Source organism: Poromitra crassiceps, assembly GCF_964638095.1.
Source record: "Poromitra crassiceps genome assembly, chromosome: 13".
Taxonomy (NCBI): Eukaryota; Metazoa; Chordata; class Actinopteri; order Beryciformes; family Melamphaidae; genus Poromitra; species Poromitra crassiceps.
The window spans coordinates 35,856,861-35,871,995 of NC_139644.1; the positions used below are offsets into that span (position 1 = coordinate 35,856,861).

A 15,135-nucleotide genomic window follows, 5' to 3' on the forward strand; every position below is an offset into this window, starting at 1 on the left:
GCAGGAGACTCACAAGTCATAGTGCTTTAGGTTTGTGTAGTGTTGGGAAGTGTGGTGCAGGAGACTCACAGGTCATAGTTTGTGTAGTGTTGGGAGGTGTGGTGCAGGAGACTCACAGGTCGTAGTGCTGATTCCATTTGGGGTCCAGTGTGCTCTTGACTGTGTCTGTGGAGTGACATTGGCCCGATCCGTCCACCACAACCTTGGCAAATGGGTCCGGCAGCCCTACGCACACATTTTAAATTAATTATTTCAATCCCCTAATTTAACTCAATTAAATGACAATTGAGATCAGATTCAAATATGACAGAGGCTCAACAAGGCTTAAGGACATATGGCTTGTTTAGGATAGAGAAATCACTATCTATCTCCACCACAAATCCAAGCTTTCTTACTATACCGGACATGAACAAAAGGAAAAGCGCGCACATCCACTCAGAGCTGCAGGTGCAGGACAACAATGGCAGTAACAAGTATCAAAAGAAGTGAAGTCCGCACACTGCATCCACTTAACTCACAGTTTATTTGTTATAATTACGTTTCGATCGTGAATTAGGTTTTCTTACATTTTCACGCCCGAAACGTAATTATAACAAATAAACTGTGAGTTAAGTGGATGCAGTGTGAGGACTTTTACTTCTTTTGATACTTCTTACTATACCTGACCTTATCTTACTTACTATACTCCTAGAGCACAAGTTTGCTTGTTATCTGGATCTTTATTGGGACTGGCATGCAATCTGAAAGCCTCTATTTATAAGTTATGCATTATGTTCCATTTGGTGGACACTTTTATTGACAAGTAGCTTTAGCTAGCTTACAGTTAGGCTGCATGATATACAAAAACAAACAAACCAGTGCAATTATATCAACAGATATTGCAACGAGATTTTAGTGGAAATGCAAATTTCTGCATTTCATTTTCACTGGAGGAATATTATATATTTAAGCAATATATCACGAGAGCAAGTGTGTTGTGGTGAATATATCCCGCTGATAAACTGTTATCCCACGAGGCCGCAGGCCGAGTGGGATAACAGTTTATCAGCGGGATATATTCCACAACACACGCTGCTCGAGTGCTATATTGCTTTTATAAAACGGTTTCCAAGTATGATAATATAATAATAATAATAATACTATAAGTCCGACTCCGACTGGCATGTCATTCTGATAGAGTCAGTTGAAACACTACTGTAAGGCGGGACCGCAAGAACATGCGGGTGATTTGATTGGATCGTTCTGGAGACTGAAGTTGACATTGGCCAATCCTGGCGCTTGCTGAGTAGCTGAGATTTTTCTGGAAACCCCGACAGGCAGCTCGAGCCGCAGCGCTGCATTCTCAGCGCTTGTTGAGAAGCTGAATGCTCTCTGCAAAGCTGACACCAACTAACGTTACGGGGTTAAATGCGGAGTTAAATGCGGGGTTAACAGCCTTTCTTTTGCAAAGAAGACATTAGCCCGCATCTATTCTTGTACAAAACATCATTTTCTGCGAAGTATTAGTAAAGTTATAAGCGAAGATCGATTCACAAGGATTTGACAGCTGTCTCCGCCATTTTTTTTTCTACGTTGTCATTTGAGGTAAGCCTTATTATTACTCTCTTAGTAAGAGAGTTGCCATGGCAACCAATAACCCATGGCCATGGGTTATTGAACTCGGTTACTGGAATTATACAATGGCTGTGAACCAATCAGATTGCTTGATTTGAGAGAGCCGTTTTATAAATACATATATATATATATATAAACGGCTTTCTGATTGGCTCACAGCTGTGGTATATTGAGCACATACCACAGTTAGAGCCACTCACTGTAACAATCCTCCTGAGCCTGAGCCAGTTGGACCTGAGCCCCTCTGGCTCAGGTCCAACTGGCTCAGGCTCAGGATTGTTCAGTTTTTTTTCAGATTTAAGACATTTAAATGTAATAACAATCATAATAATCATAATAATAATACATTTCATATTGCCATACTTAGTAACCGTTTTATAAAACCAAAATAGATCACTTCAGACTGATATGCTCATTACCACACCTAAGGGTGTTTTCGGCGTCGGCGAAGCACCACCCTTAGGTGTGGTATAATGAGCATATATCACGGCCTGTCGTGATCTATTGCTTAAATAAATAAATACATAAATACATAAATGCATAAATATACATACATACATGTGTGTGTGTGTGTGTGTGTGTGTGTGTGTGTGTGTGTGTGTGTGTGTGTGTGAGAGAGAGATTTTCACTGGGTTCTGTACCAAACAAGCATGTTCCCTTATGTCTGGAGAATTGGACTTGTTGGCCGGGGCATCTCTGTAGCACCATAATGCTTCATCTAATGCTACGTTGTGACATATTTGACCTGGATCAAAATGCTACTGTGATTTGGATATTGCACTTGGGCCATATTGCGATTTCAATATGGCTGATTTGGTCTCACACACAGGTTATTAATGAAAAACATATAATCTTATGTATAAAATCCACGACACATGCGGCATGAGAATCTAGGCAAAAGGGAAAAGTTATAGTCCTACATTAGCATCATGAGCACAGAAAAGGGTACTTACGAAAGAAGTCTTTCTTTGCGAGGTTCTTGGCACATAATACTGAAAAAGAAAAATACAAGAAAACATTATCAACAAAAAACAATTATGAAAATCATCTTACAAAAGACAACGGCCCCATAGATTATGATTTACATTTGACGTCAGAGTGTGTGTGTGTGTGTGTGTGTGTGTGTGTGTGTGTGTGTGTGTGCATGTAAGGAATTCCTCACTATGCGTGTGTAGGCTGCCACAAACGTATGCTGCTGTACATAAAAACTGACTGAGTGGGTAGAATGCTGGTTAGGATAATATATGAATGCCCGAGGCTGGAGCTGACCAGGAATACTTAGACGTGACACAGACAAAGAAGCAAAGAGTAAAATATAGGCTAGTGTCAGATTCATCGCTCAGACAGACAGTTTACAGTCTGTGTGTGTGTGTGTGTGTGTGTGTGTGTGTGTGTGTGTGTGTGTGTGTGTGTGTGTGTGTGTGTGTGTGTGTGCGTGTGTGTTTGTTCTTGTTAAGTGTTTTGAGTGGTGGCCAGACAGTCTGGTAGAAGAGCAGGACGATGTCAAATCAGTTCAGCTCACTCGTCACCACTACTGTGATACAAAGAACGCCATGAAGCCACAATGCACTCATTCCAGAAGCACACAAATGGACAGTTTCAGAAGTGGCACAACTGAAGGCTTTTTACAGGGCAGTATTGGGCACTGAGCAAGTACACGCTGTGCTGGAGCAGTGCATTCACCAAGCAAAGGCATGGCTGTAAACGACAAAACAAGAGAAGTGCAACCTTTCTGTGCAACTAAACCAATAAAATATGTCAAAACACCAGGGCACATGTTCAACTAATAATCTAATAACTAAACCAATAAAATATGTCAAAACACCAGGGCACATCTTCAACTAATAATGTAATAACTAAACCAATAAAAGATGTCAAAACACCAGGCCACATCTTCAACTAATAATGTAATAACTAAACCAATAAAAGATGTCAAAACACCAGGCCACATCTTCAACTAATAATGTAATAACTAAACCAATAAAAGATGTCAAAACACCAGGCCACATCTTCAACTAATAATGTAATAACTAAACCAATAAAAGATGTCAAAACACCAGGGCACATGTTCAACTAATAATGTAATAACTAAACCAATAAAAGATGTCAAAACACCAGGGCACATGTTCAACTAATAATGTAATAACTAAACCAATAAAAGATGTCAAAACACCAGGCCACATCTTCAACTAATAATGTAATAACTAAACCAATAAAAGATGTCAAAACACCAGGGCACATCTTCAACTAATAATGTAATAACTAAACCAATAAAAGATGTCAAAACACCAGGGCACATCTTCAACTAATAATGTAATAACTAAACCAATAAAAGATGTCAAAACACCAGGCCACATCTTCAACTAATAATGTAATAACTAAACCAATAAAAGATGTCAAAACACCAGGGCACATGTTCAACTAATAATGTAATAACTAAACCAATAAAAGATGTCAAAACACCAGGCCACATCTTCAACTAATAATGTAATAACTAAACCAATAAAAGATGTCAAAACACCAGGCCACATCTTCAACTAATAATGTAATAACTAAACCAATAAAAGATGTCAAAACACCAGGCCACATCTTCAACTAATAATGTAATAACTAAACCAATAAAAGATGTCAAAACACCAGGGCACATGTTCAACTAATAATGTAATAACTAAACCAATAAAAGATGTCAAAACACCAGGGCACATGTTCAACTAATAATGTAATAACTAAACCAATAAAAGATGTCAAAACACCAGGGCACATGTTCAACTAATAATGTAATAACTAAACCAATAAAAGATGTCAAAACACCAGGCCACATCTTCAACTAATAATGTAATAACTAAACCAATAAAAGATGTCAAAACACCAGGCCACATCTTCAACTAATAATGTAATAACTAAACCAATAAAAGATGTCAAAACACCAGGCCACATCTTCAACTAATAATGTAATAACTAAACCAATAAAAGATGTCAAAACACCAGGGCACATCTTCAACTAATAATGTAATAACTAAACCAATAAAAGATGTCAAAACACCAGGGCACATCTTCAACTAATAATGTAATAACTAAACCAATAAAAGATGTCAAAACACCAGGCCACATCTTCAACTAATAATGTAATAACTAAACCAATAAAAGATGTCAAAACACCAAGCCACATCTTCAACTAATAATGTAATAACTAAACCAATAAAAGATGTCAAAACACCAGGCCACATCTTCAACTAATAATCTAAAGGTGCGTTCACACCGACCTATTAAAGTTTTTTGCTGGCATCGAGTTTACATACAAAGTCAATGCAAACGAGCGATTGAGCGTATATTCGCCCGGGAGAAAAATCGCTTGGTGTCTGAGCGACAGAGACCGAGCGATAGGGCAAACATTCGCTCTTCGCCCGAGATGAAATATCCCAACTCGAGCGAAATTTCGCTGCCAACAGTCGCTTGCTGCTTAACGCTGATTGGCTGCCGTAACCCCGGAGTATTTATTCATTCTTGCATCGGGGGAAAACACAGTTGTGTTGTTTGCGTTTTCATCCTGTCTAACGTTAGAGCTGTGTGCTGCTTGTTTCAGTGAAGATCTCTCTCGTTTCTCAAGCTCGCTGCACCCCGCTCACATCTATCAGCGGGCCGACACAGGTGCTGCCAATTGTGCACAAATAGTCTCTCCCTCTCCGAGCTCTGAGTATGAACACCTTGGCCCGAGGGCGCAGTGCGCTCCCGGTTTGCGGAGCGATTTAAACACAGCGACAGAGCGATTCCAAAGGGTTGAATCGAGCGACAGGGAGAAAAATAAATATCTCGGTGTGAACACCAGGCCACATCTTCAACTAATAATCTAATAAATCAAACATGCATGCCAGAAGTTTCTCGTTGACTCACCTGTATGATTTACTGTAGCTCTATTTTGATTGCAAAATCCTAAATATGTTTTCTGGACACATTTGCATATAAATTGCTTGATAACTGAGGCTGGTTATAGGCGAACTCTAATCTGTATCGGGGATAGACAGCAGCTTTGAAATGTATGCTGTATATAGGTAGGCTAGGCTGGATAAAATCAGTGTAGGAAATTAAAAAACATTTTGGCGGCAAATTCTGCCCCCAGGGTCTAACAAATGGGGGCATTTACACAATTTTGGGGGCACTTCACAAATATATTTACTGCATGAAGTTGCTAAAGCGTAGTGTCGACAACAGCGCACTGTTTGTGTGAGTGTGTTTTCTTCCTCATCTTACAGGTGTTGAGTGTGTTAGAGATGGAAATGAAATTCATTGAATGAAAAAATGTTAGAAATCTCGGGGGCAATTTTTGCCCCCTGGATCATGGTTTTTAGGGTCATCCGTGATCTAGTTTGTGTCAGTTTAGGGGGGTTCTTGACGTGAAAAAAGTTTGAGAAGGATCAAAAGACTGTCATGAGATTCTCCAAATGGTCTAATTGATTTCAATTCAATTTGCTACACCACCTAAAAACGTTATCATGGCCTAAGGTCCTATTAAAACCTGGCTTCAGGTTTGGTCCAGGCAGCCAGCCACAGCCAGGCAGGAAGTCAGACAGTCAGCCAGCCAGCCAGCCAGCCACTCAGTCAGTCAGCCAGTGGTTTAGGATGTGGTGACTGTGGTGGTGTAGATGTGTCTGGCCTAGCCTGGTCCATTTCCTGTGATTAACCCGTGGAGAATGGCTCCAGGATATCCTTCCCTCTTCCTCATCCTCCCCTTCCATTCCTCCTCCTCCTGACTCACACATTCCACCCTGCTGCAACCTCACCTTTTCTACAGAGAGACGGAGAGGAAGAGAGAGACAAGTGTCCGCTTTGCCCCTGCATCCTCTTCCAGACTACCAGTAGAGGGAGGCTCGCCTGTCACCGTTGTGCTATCCACCCAGAGGCAAGGGGCACCCCTGATTTCCACCCCATCTCTCTCTCTCTGCACTCCCTCCATTCCTTGCTCTCCTGCCTGGCCAGGCCCGTCGCGATGCTGAGTGTGTGACAGGTCCTTTCTCAGCGCTGAGAGGCAACTCCTCACTCTGCCAACTTGTGCCAAGGTCACGGCTGGCAAAGCAGCACATAGCAGCCAGCAGTCACCCCTTCACTCAACCTCAACAGCCCCACTACTCTTCCTTTATGGGCTCAACCTCAACAGCCCCACTACTCCTTTATGGGCTCAACCTCAACAGCCCCACTACTCCTTTATGGGCTCAACCTCAACAGCCCCACTACTCCTTTATGGGCTCAACCTCAACAGCCCCACTACTCCTTTATGGGCTCAACCTCAACAGCCCCACTACTCCTCCTTTATGGGCTCAACCTCAACAGCCCCACTACTCTTCCTTTATGGGCTCAACCTCAACAGCCCCACTACTCTTCCTTTACGGGCTCAACCTCAACAGCCCCACTACTCCTCCTTTATGGGCTCAACCTCAACAGCCCCACTACTCCTCCTTTATGGGCTCAACCTCAACAGCCCCACTACTCCTCCTTTATGGGCTCAACCTCAACAGCCCCACTACTCTTCCTTTATCGGCTCAACCTCAACAGCCCCACTACTCCTCCTTTATGGGCTCAACATCAACAGCCCCACTACTCCTCCTTTATCGGCTCAACCTCAACAGCCCCACTACTCCTCCTTTATGGGCTCAACATCAACAGCCCCACTACTCCTCCTATGGGCTTTCGTGTTGCTCTTTTTCTAAATCCTGAGTGTTGGAGAGAGCCGTCGGGGGGAGAGGAATCTTCTTGAGACAACAGGGAGAAATGGTAGAGAGATGATGAAAAATAGATGCTACTTCTATGCCAGGCTAGCAGCAGCCATTCTAGGAATTTGCAGTCGCAACATGTTTTTAGCCCAATCAACCACCATGCCCCACAAATCCACACATGGTTTGCACTTTGCTCTGTTCTTGCACTTTTCGTGCAATTTCCAAGTGCAATCAGCAGCTCATTGCAAAAAAATTATATATATATATATTAGGGGTGGGGGAAAAAATCGATTCACCTAAGTATCGCGATTTTTAATGTCACGATTTTTTGGATCGATCTTTTATTCCAGAATCGATAATCGCAAATTAAAAAAAAAAAAAAAAAAAAAAAAAAAAAATTTTTTTTTTTTTTTTTGGGTGCTTGCAGTCAGGCCACTCACTGAACAGCAGGCCAGGCGCCGCCTACTGGTTTACTAGTGGTTTTATTACTTTATTAGTTAGTCTGAAGTAATAATTACACTTCAGGGTTAAAGTGGGTGCATCTCATTGTAAAATTGGACCCAAATCTGGCTTCAAACGGCCCAAATTTCACGCGCGTTGGCCCATATCGGCCTGGCCTGCTTGGTATCTAATGCCCGGCCTGAATTATGATCCCAGTCCGCCCCTGTTTTTAACTATATCGCCCAGCCCTACTCATGATATATAATATACAGTCTCTAGTGTATGATTCAACTTTTCCCATGTTCTAATCTAGTGTAAAAAAGCAAACAAACTGAAAAAATAAAAGAAAAAAATAAACAAAAATCGCAATAAATCGTAATATCGAATCGCAATAATCGTAGAATCGCAATAATCGTGAATCGCAATATATATCGAATCGGCACCAAAGTATCGTGATAGTATCGAATCGGGAGATAAGTGAATCGGCACAGCCCTAATATATATATATTTTTTTTGGGGGGGGGGGGGTTGGACACATACATAATATGACAATGGTCATATGACAATAGGTGATAGTCAAGGAGAAAAGATGCCAAATGTGCCATGAAATATGTTTGTTGACACTATCAATCGTGATTGTGGACCTAGCAAAACAATGTAATTTACCATCATTGAGTTCTAATCACATAGCAGGCCTGGCTGGGTTGTAGTGTTGCAGAGTGCACACAGATCTACAGGTCAGGGTGGATGGGCTAGGTGAGGTTACAATAGTGTCACTTCCTATGTAACTGTGTCTTTTCAGAACAAAGCAGTAGAAGGCAGACACGTAAGCGTATATCTCACCTTACACTGGACTAGCATACACGTCACACACACACACACACAATGACACAATCATGTGTCAATGACTAATAGGTTATTATGCTAACTGCCATCCAAAAAAATGAAAATGTAGGCCTGAGTTTAATATCCACAAGCCAAATCCAAACTAGATAAGTAAGCATAAACACATCACTTAGTTTTAGTGCCTTCCTTTTACACGGTGACGGCGTTATTGGTGCCTGAAAATGCAAAAAAGTGAAAACAGGTCCCAGAGTGTTGTTGATAACGCCGCCCCTTACTGTTGCCATGTAAAGTGGAGAAATGCAATTCAAGTGATGACACAGCCCCCCAACCGCCATGCATTTCCCTTAAAGGAGAACTAACCTCCAAAACACTTTTTTTCAGCTTTTAACCAATATATATGACTTTGGGGGTGATGTGTGAAGAATTCTGGTCAGAATTTCCACATTTGACACCAAACTGTTGCCATTTTACCATTTGTATCATTTTTCAGCAGCATAACTGGCATAAGCGCCCTCTACGGGTCGAACACTGCTTTTTTTTTTTTTCTCAAATGAATGGGAGATTAGGGGCACACTGACGTCACAGTGCCCCCAAAGACTATGGGATTTCAAGATAATTACTCCCCTACCCCCTCTGTACCCTTTCGGCTCCTCAGAACTCCAAGCCTATTCTTATTGAAGTTTGCTCTTAAAATACTGAACCAAACGTTGTCAAAGTTGGCACATGTCTTAATTATAGTTAGTTTCCCGCTGAATGTGTCACTACTTTATTAATATCTTACCTGAATAAGCTCGAATGATGATGTATATATTATCAGTCCGAGTTGGAAGCAGCTGTCTCCAGCCCAGGCATGCGGGAGAGAGTCCTACTGTAAACCTCATGCACTAGCTCCAAGCTCCGCGGGCGCGCGCAGCAGAGCAGAGCTCTCTGTGCTCAGAGTAGAGAGAGCAGTCTGATATTTCCGCAAACAAATATGGTCGCAGTTTAGCGCACATGTAAAATATAACGCTATACTACGACGTGACAACGTGACAAAGCTTCTCTAAACACATCGGCTACTATCATATTTCCCTGCATCCCTCCTACTGAGATTATATCGGTAATGATTTTGGACAGACTGAATGCGCGGAGGAGGAAGAGGAAAGATCTGCAGCCGTGCCCTGAGTAGCCCTGAGAGACACTCGCCTCGCTCCGACTACTGTGCCTGTCTGTGAAAAGCGTCCTGTCCAGTCGCACCTTCGCAAACAGATGCGGGATTCCCTCAATCCTGTACCCAATCTCAGACTGTATTCTCTAAATCGCACACCAGCTATTTCTGTCTGTTTGTTTGTTGCTCCGTGAGGTTACAAGCGCCCCATGCATGCAGGAGGCTGTTTCGCCAGCCTGGGTCTGGCAGGAGGGAGGAGGCGCAGGCAGCCTGCACTGCGCTGAGAGGAAAAAACTTTTGCACAACTTTTAAGAAGAATCACGAAAAGCCCCCAAACTAAAATGAAAAAGGGACTATATGGCAACTTGGACGAGGGAATGACGTAGAGAAATCTCGCATTGTGTTACCCCAGAACGGGGGGTTTGTCGTATTGTGCGGTGTGCTGCTGTAACGAGCCCATGCCACTTTGCTCTCGTAGCGTAGTTTAACACACTGCCATAGAGTTACATGCAGAAAAATAATTAAATTTCTAGTTCGCCACTGAATTACCAAATTGATATAACTTTCAACCATTTTGAGCAAAGCTCTTTCCAAACAGGCCACCAGCGTTGGCTAGTTGTTGATATTTATACAGATATGGCCCCTTTCAAATAAATTATTTTTGAGGCAATAGGCAAACTGTAATGGCGTCGATTTCCGAAAAAAAATCTGGACTTCAACACAGCCAAAGAGTCCAGTATAGACAAGAGCATATGTCATTTCTTGGTTTTTTCCATAGGTATTTTCAAATCACTGTTCTAATACATATCTAGGGGGTTAGTCCCCCTTTAAGTCCCAATTGTGCTGCAAAGAAAACAGGTATTTTTTATGTTGCTTTACTGAGTTTTTATTCTGTAATCCAATTTGGAGCAGTTTATTACCATTCGTGACTTCTGTGTCACTCTATCGCATGGAAATTCATTTAAACTTTAATCCTAGAAAGCTAAATCAAGCCTGTAAACAGACAGAATAGGGGAAGCTAGGCGTTTTTTACCTTCAAAATAAAAGCCGTATTTTATAACTGGGTAAATAAAAATCAGGGCCGTCGACTCAGTCACTACGTGTTAAAATTGTCTTTTAGTTGCCTGTGTTCTATATGTCTTCTGTGAATTTCGGATCACACACAAAAAAAACGTTGCAACATGCATCAATAAGACTATTAGTTTATTTAATTACCATTATTGTGAAGGTTTTAACCAGAAGTTCCAATGTTATTCTGGCTCACTTGACGCTGCTCTGAGGCTTTTGCGGCTTCGTCTGCACGCAAATCTTTATCACAAACGCTGTGTATGAATGCGAAATAAAAGGTGAGAACGCAATGCTAGTTTGTCGTTTTATGCAGACGGTTGTCGTCTAAACGTGGCCTCAGTCTGCATCTCAGAGATATCTGCCTCATCCATGTCCTCGATTTGATCAATAGTAGCACTTTCTCATTCTTTTTCCTCAACTTTTTCTACTGTACATCATCTAGTGTGTGTGTGTGTGTGTGTGTGTGTGTGTGTGTGTGTGTGTGTGTGTGTGTGTGTGTGTGTGTGTGTCCAAAAAAAATCATATCTCCGTATTTTTGAAGTTGAATGGTGATACATAATATACTCTCTTATGTTTCTATAAAGTTGGCTAAATCAGTGGTTCTCAACATGGGGCCCGGGCACCACCAGGGGTCCTTGAAGTCGTTCCAGGGGTCTTCCAGCAAAATGCAAGAAGTTAACGCAATTAGAGAATGTAGAAGAATGACTATTTTCACTGTTATCAACCTACTGTGCAGATAATCATGACATTCTGAAAGAAGAAGACAAATCATATCCAACAATACAAATTTGGATTTGGGTCTGAGAGACAAAATCTCATAAAACTTGATATGAAAATGACTGGGCTAAATGTTCAGCTGTCAGTCAAAGCCACATATTGCGTGTGTCTGCACATGTATGATATGATATATGATATATGATATATATGATATCATATATGATATATGATATGATATGAAAATGACTGGGCTAAATGTTCAGCTGTCAGTCAAAGCCACAATGCGTGTGTGTGTCTGCACATGTATGCTGTCGGCTCAGTCAGTGAGAGGATTACGCGTGGTTATGCTCATTCCTCCTAAGTAAGTCGGATTCTCTCTCCTCGCTCTCACTGTGGAGCCCTGCCTCGCATTCTCTCTCTCTCCCCTTTTATTTCCCTTCTTCATTTCTTTCCTCTGTCGTTTCCTCCTTCCTTCCCTCCACCACCTGCCCTATCTCCAGCTCTGGCCCTCCACCACCTGGCCTATCTCCAGCTCTGGCCCTCCACCACCTGGCCTATCTCCAGCTCTGGCCTCTCTCCAGCTCTGGCCCTGCCTGTCTCCAGAGTATCAGTCACCTGTAGTTGTCCTGATGCTTCCCTGTGTTTGGCCTTGTGCCAAGGTGTTGGTGTTCACTCGGAGTAGGAGCTGGCACGGGCTGGTCCAAAACCTCTGGCCACGCGTGCTGCCGCCGAGGAACTCACCATGAACCTGTTGCTGGATCAGCGGTAGGCCATAGATTCATTCACAGAGAGGTGATGTCCAAATTAAGCCCACAAACAACTCCCATTCATAAATGAAAATATGTCTTTATTCTACCTTTGACCCACCCATTTTCCTGTTGTCGTGATGACCTACCCGCAATTCAAAACCATGCCTAGAAACCAACAAAGCATCACAACAGCCAAGGGAAACGATTCAGGCCTAGTGCTCGTCTCTACACGCTAATGTTTTACATTCATATCATATTCTCTGGCTTACCAGAGAATGTATAACACAATTTTTATCATACCTAAAGCGCAAGTCTTCTCCCTAAGTAAAACGTATCCATAAAGAGGCAGAGGACTGACGGGAAGACACAACAATGTCTCTTTCACTAGCCAAAACATGTTCATATAAACACAACCAGTTCTCTGAGATCTGAAACAATGTAGAACCTGCATGGTCTTTGTCTAGGTCTCTCTGCCATAGACACAGGGGCCTGTCTGATCTAGGCCAAACAACCCCTCTCTGACAGACTAAACAGACCGCTGGCCAGCCAGGCAGCGTTGCACTCCCATTGGCTCATTGCACATTCCTCGCCCAATTAGAATTCCACTCATACCTGTGGGGGCGGGGCACAGTTGGGGGCAATAACCTCTGTCTACATCCACACAGAAATGATGAGTGGCTGGCTAAGGCTTACAAACAGACACACACAGACAAACATCTGACACTCTCAGACTTCCACACACCCACTTTCTCTCTTGCATCCATATACTCTCAAACTAGAGTTGAAACGGTAGGAAAATTTAATTTCATATCACGACGATTAAGTGATATGCCAAAAAGTGATTATTTCTCCATATTTTGTTGTGGCTATAGTTATGGGAAATGACAGTGGAGTCAAGTAGTAAACTACTGCAAAGTTTTGAATGAATTTTATCGAGCCTGCGCGTTATGGCTCAGCATGTGTCTGTCTGTCTTTGTTTGCACCGGTGACCCCCCCCCCCCCCCCCCGGCGTTGTTAAAGTGTGTGAGTACCCAAAACGTTACGCGAATAGTAGCGCCCATCCGTAGTAATCACGGTAAGATGGTTTTAATGCTAATTAAAATTTGAAACAATAAACCGCCAGGAATTTTATCACGGTTGATCATTAAACCGGTAATCTTTTCATCCCTATCTCAAACACACAAACACACACACGAAACTCAGCTATCTCTGTCTGATAGCTTATTGCAACAGCGAGTAGACAGTGTGATGATGAGTGGAAGAAATGTGTCAGATTTATGCGTCTGTCCCGTCAAAGATGATAAATGCACTTTTGGCATCCAAGTTAGAGAGGGAAGGGCCGAGAGGGAAGAGAAGCAGACAGTAAGCGACAGACACTTTTAGACACATCAGCATTTAGGAGAGCGCCGCTACTCAAAAACACATCCATCACAATCATACAGTTGTACATTTGACTGCTCAAGTCTCTGTACCCACCACTTCTAGAATATTTAGTCTGCCACCATGGTGTGTGTGTGTGTGTGTGTGTGTGTGTGTGTGTGTGTGTGTGTGTGTGTGTGTGTGTGTGTGTGTGTGTGTGTGTGTGTGTGTGTGTCTGTCTGCCCGTGTGTGTGTGTGCGCGTGCGTGCGTGTTTGCATGACTGGAAACCAGGAGAACAGAGGACAAGGCGTCTGGCCAGCGGCGCAGGGTGGTCATTTCCATCTGAATAGAGGCCCCTGGGTGCCCAGCGGGGTTACAATGGCAGCTACAGTAAAAACCATTGTTCCAGCTGTGTGTGAATGTGTGTGTACCCCTATCTGCCCTCGGAGCATCAAATAACAGAGTCTGGCCCGAACAAGCGAACAACGCACAGCAGTGAGTTGAGAAGAGGATATTCAAAAGAACAAAATGTGTCAAGCTTTATCTGGCAAACGTCAAGTTGAATGAGGCAGACATCTGTCTAGCTACAGCTGAGATAGCTAAATGCCAATCAATCGATAGCCATGGCTAATCTGGGCAGCCATGTCACATCTAGCGACAGATCGATGCTCAGAAAGGCCGCTGCTCAACAGTTGCTCTCACCCACCGAGCAAAGCTCCTCGCAGTCAGGTCAACCGATGGGTTCGGCTGTTCAGCCAAAAAATGGGTGTAGCTGGCTAGCGTTAGCGGTCAACGTTAACTACACTAATAAGCTAACGCTAGCTAGTAAGCAAGTGTAGGCAATTGGCAAAGTTTCTAGACATGGCTATTAAGGTGTGCGTTTTCTATTCTTTTCTAGATTCCATGTGACCACAGTGACCACAAAACCACTGTCCAGCCGGCTGTCCCAGTTAGAAAAGCCTCCGGATAGCGGACTGCTTCTTGCTTGTCCTCCTCTCGGTAACGTTAGTTTAGTTAGCACTGCAGCTAACGCGCTAGCATTGCTGCTGCTATGTTTGCGATACAAAAACCGGATGTTTAGGCTAGCAGTAACGTTAGCACTGAGAATATTCAAAGACACGCGCGGCGGCTTGTTTGGTTTAGTAAAGATCAACAGTTTGCCGCAGAGGTTTGTAACTAAAGCGTTTTAGCCTCGGTACAACATGCACCGTAAGCGCTTTTTTTTTTTTTTTTTACCTGTCAGACGGATTTTGATGCTGGACCCGTTCCTCCGAGTCCCAGGATTCGACATCACTCCGGGAAAACGATCACACAAACTTCCCACCAGGGCCCCCCGAAACACGCGATTTCACAACTCAGTCGGAGTATAACTAACTACAATGTCAAAATCCGTGGTTTGTGTCCGGCTTCTTCACGGGTAAAAATGTATTATTTCATCGCAAAGTCCTCCGTTCCTTCGAAATCCAACAACACAGGAGAACATTT

The 15,135-nt window shown here is 42.8% G+C and overlaps 1 protein-coding gene across 2 annotated transcripts in view; it reads right to left on the reverse strand.

Annotated features, from left to right (window-relative positions):
• Window positions 1-15,106, reverse strand: part of smurf1 (SMAD specific E3 ubiquitin protein ligase 1) — a 47,973-nt gene extending 32,867 nt beyond the window's left edge. For both annotated transcript variants that reach the window (XM_083648650.1, XM_083648649.1), the window contains exons 1-3: window positions 14,887-15,106; window positions 2,568-2,606; window positions 117-225 (exon numbers count right to left, since the gene is read on the reverse strand). In XM_083648650.1, the coding sequence (XP_083504776.1) occupies window positions 117-225; window positions 2,568-2,606; window positions 14,887-14,941 (203 nt within the window). In that variant the 5' untranslated portion in view covers window positions 14,942-15,106. The remainder of the gene's footprint in view (window positions 1-116; window positions 226-2,567; window positions 2,607-14,886) is intronic.
• Between the last annotated feature and the right edge of the window lie 29 nt (window positions 15,107-15,135).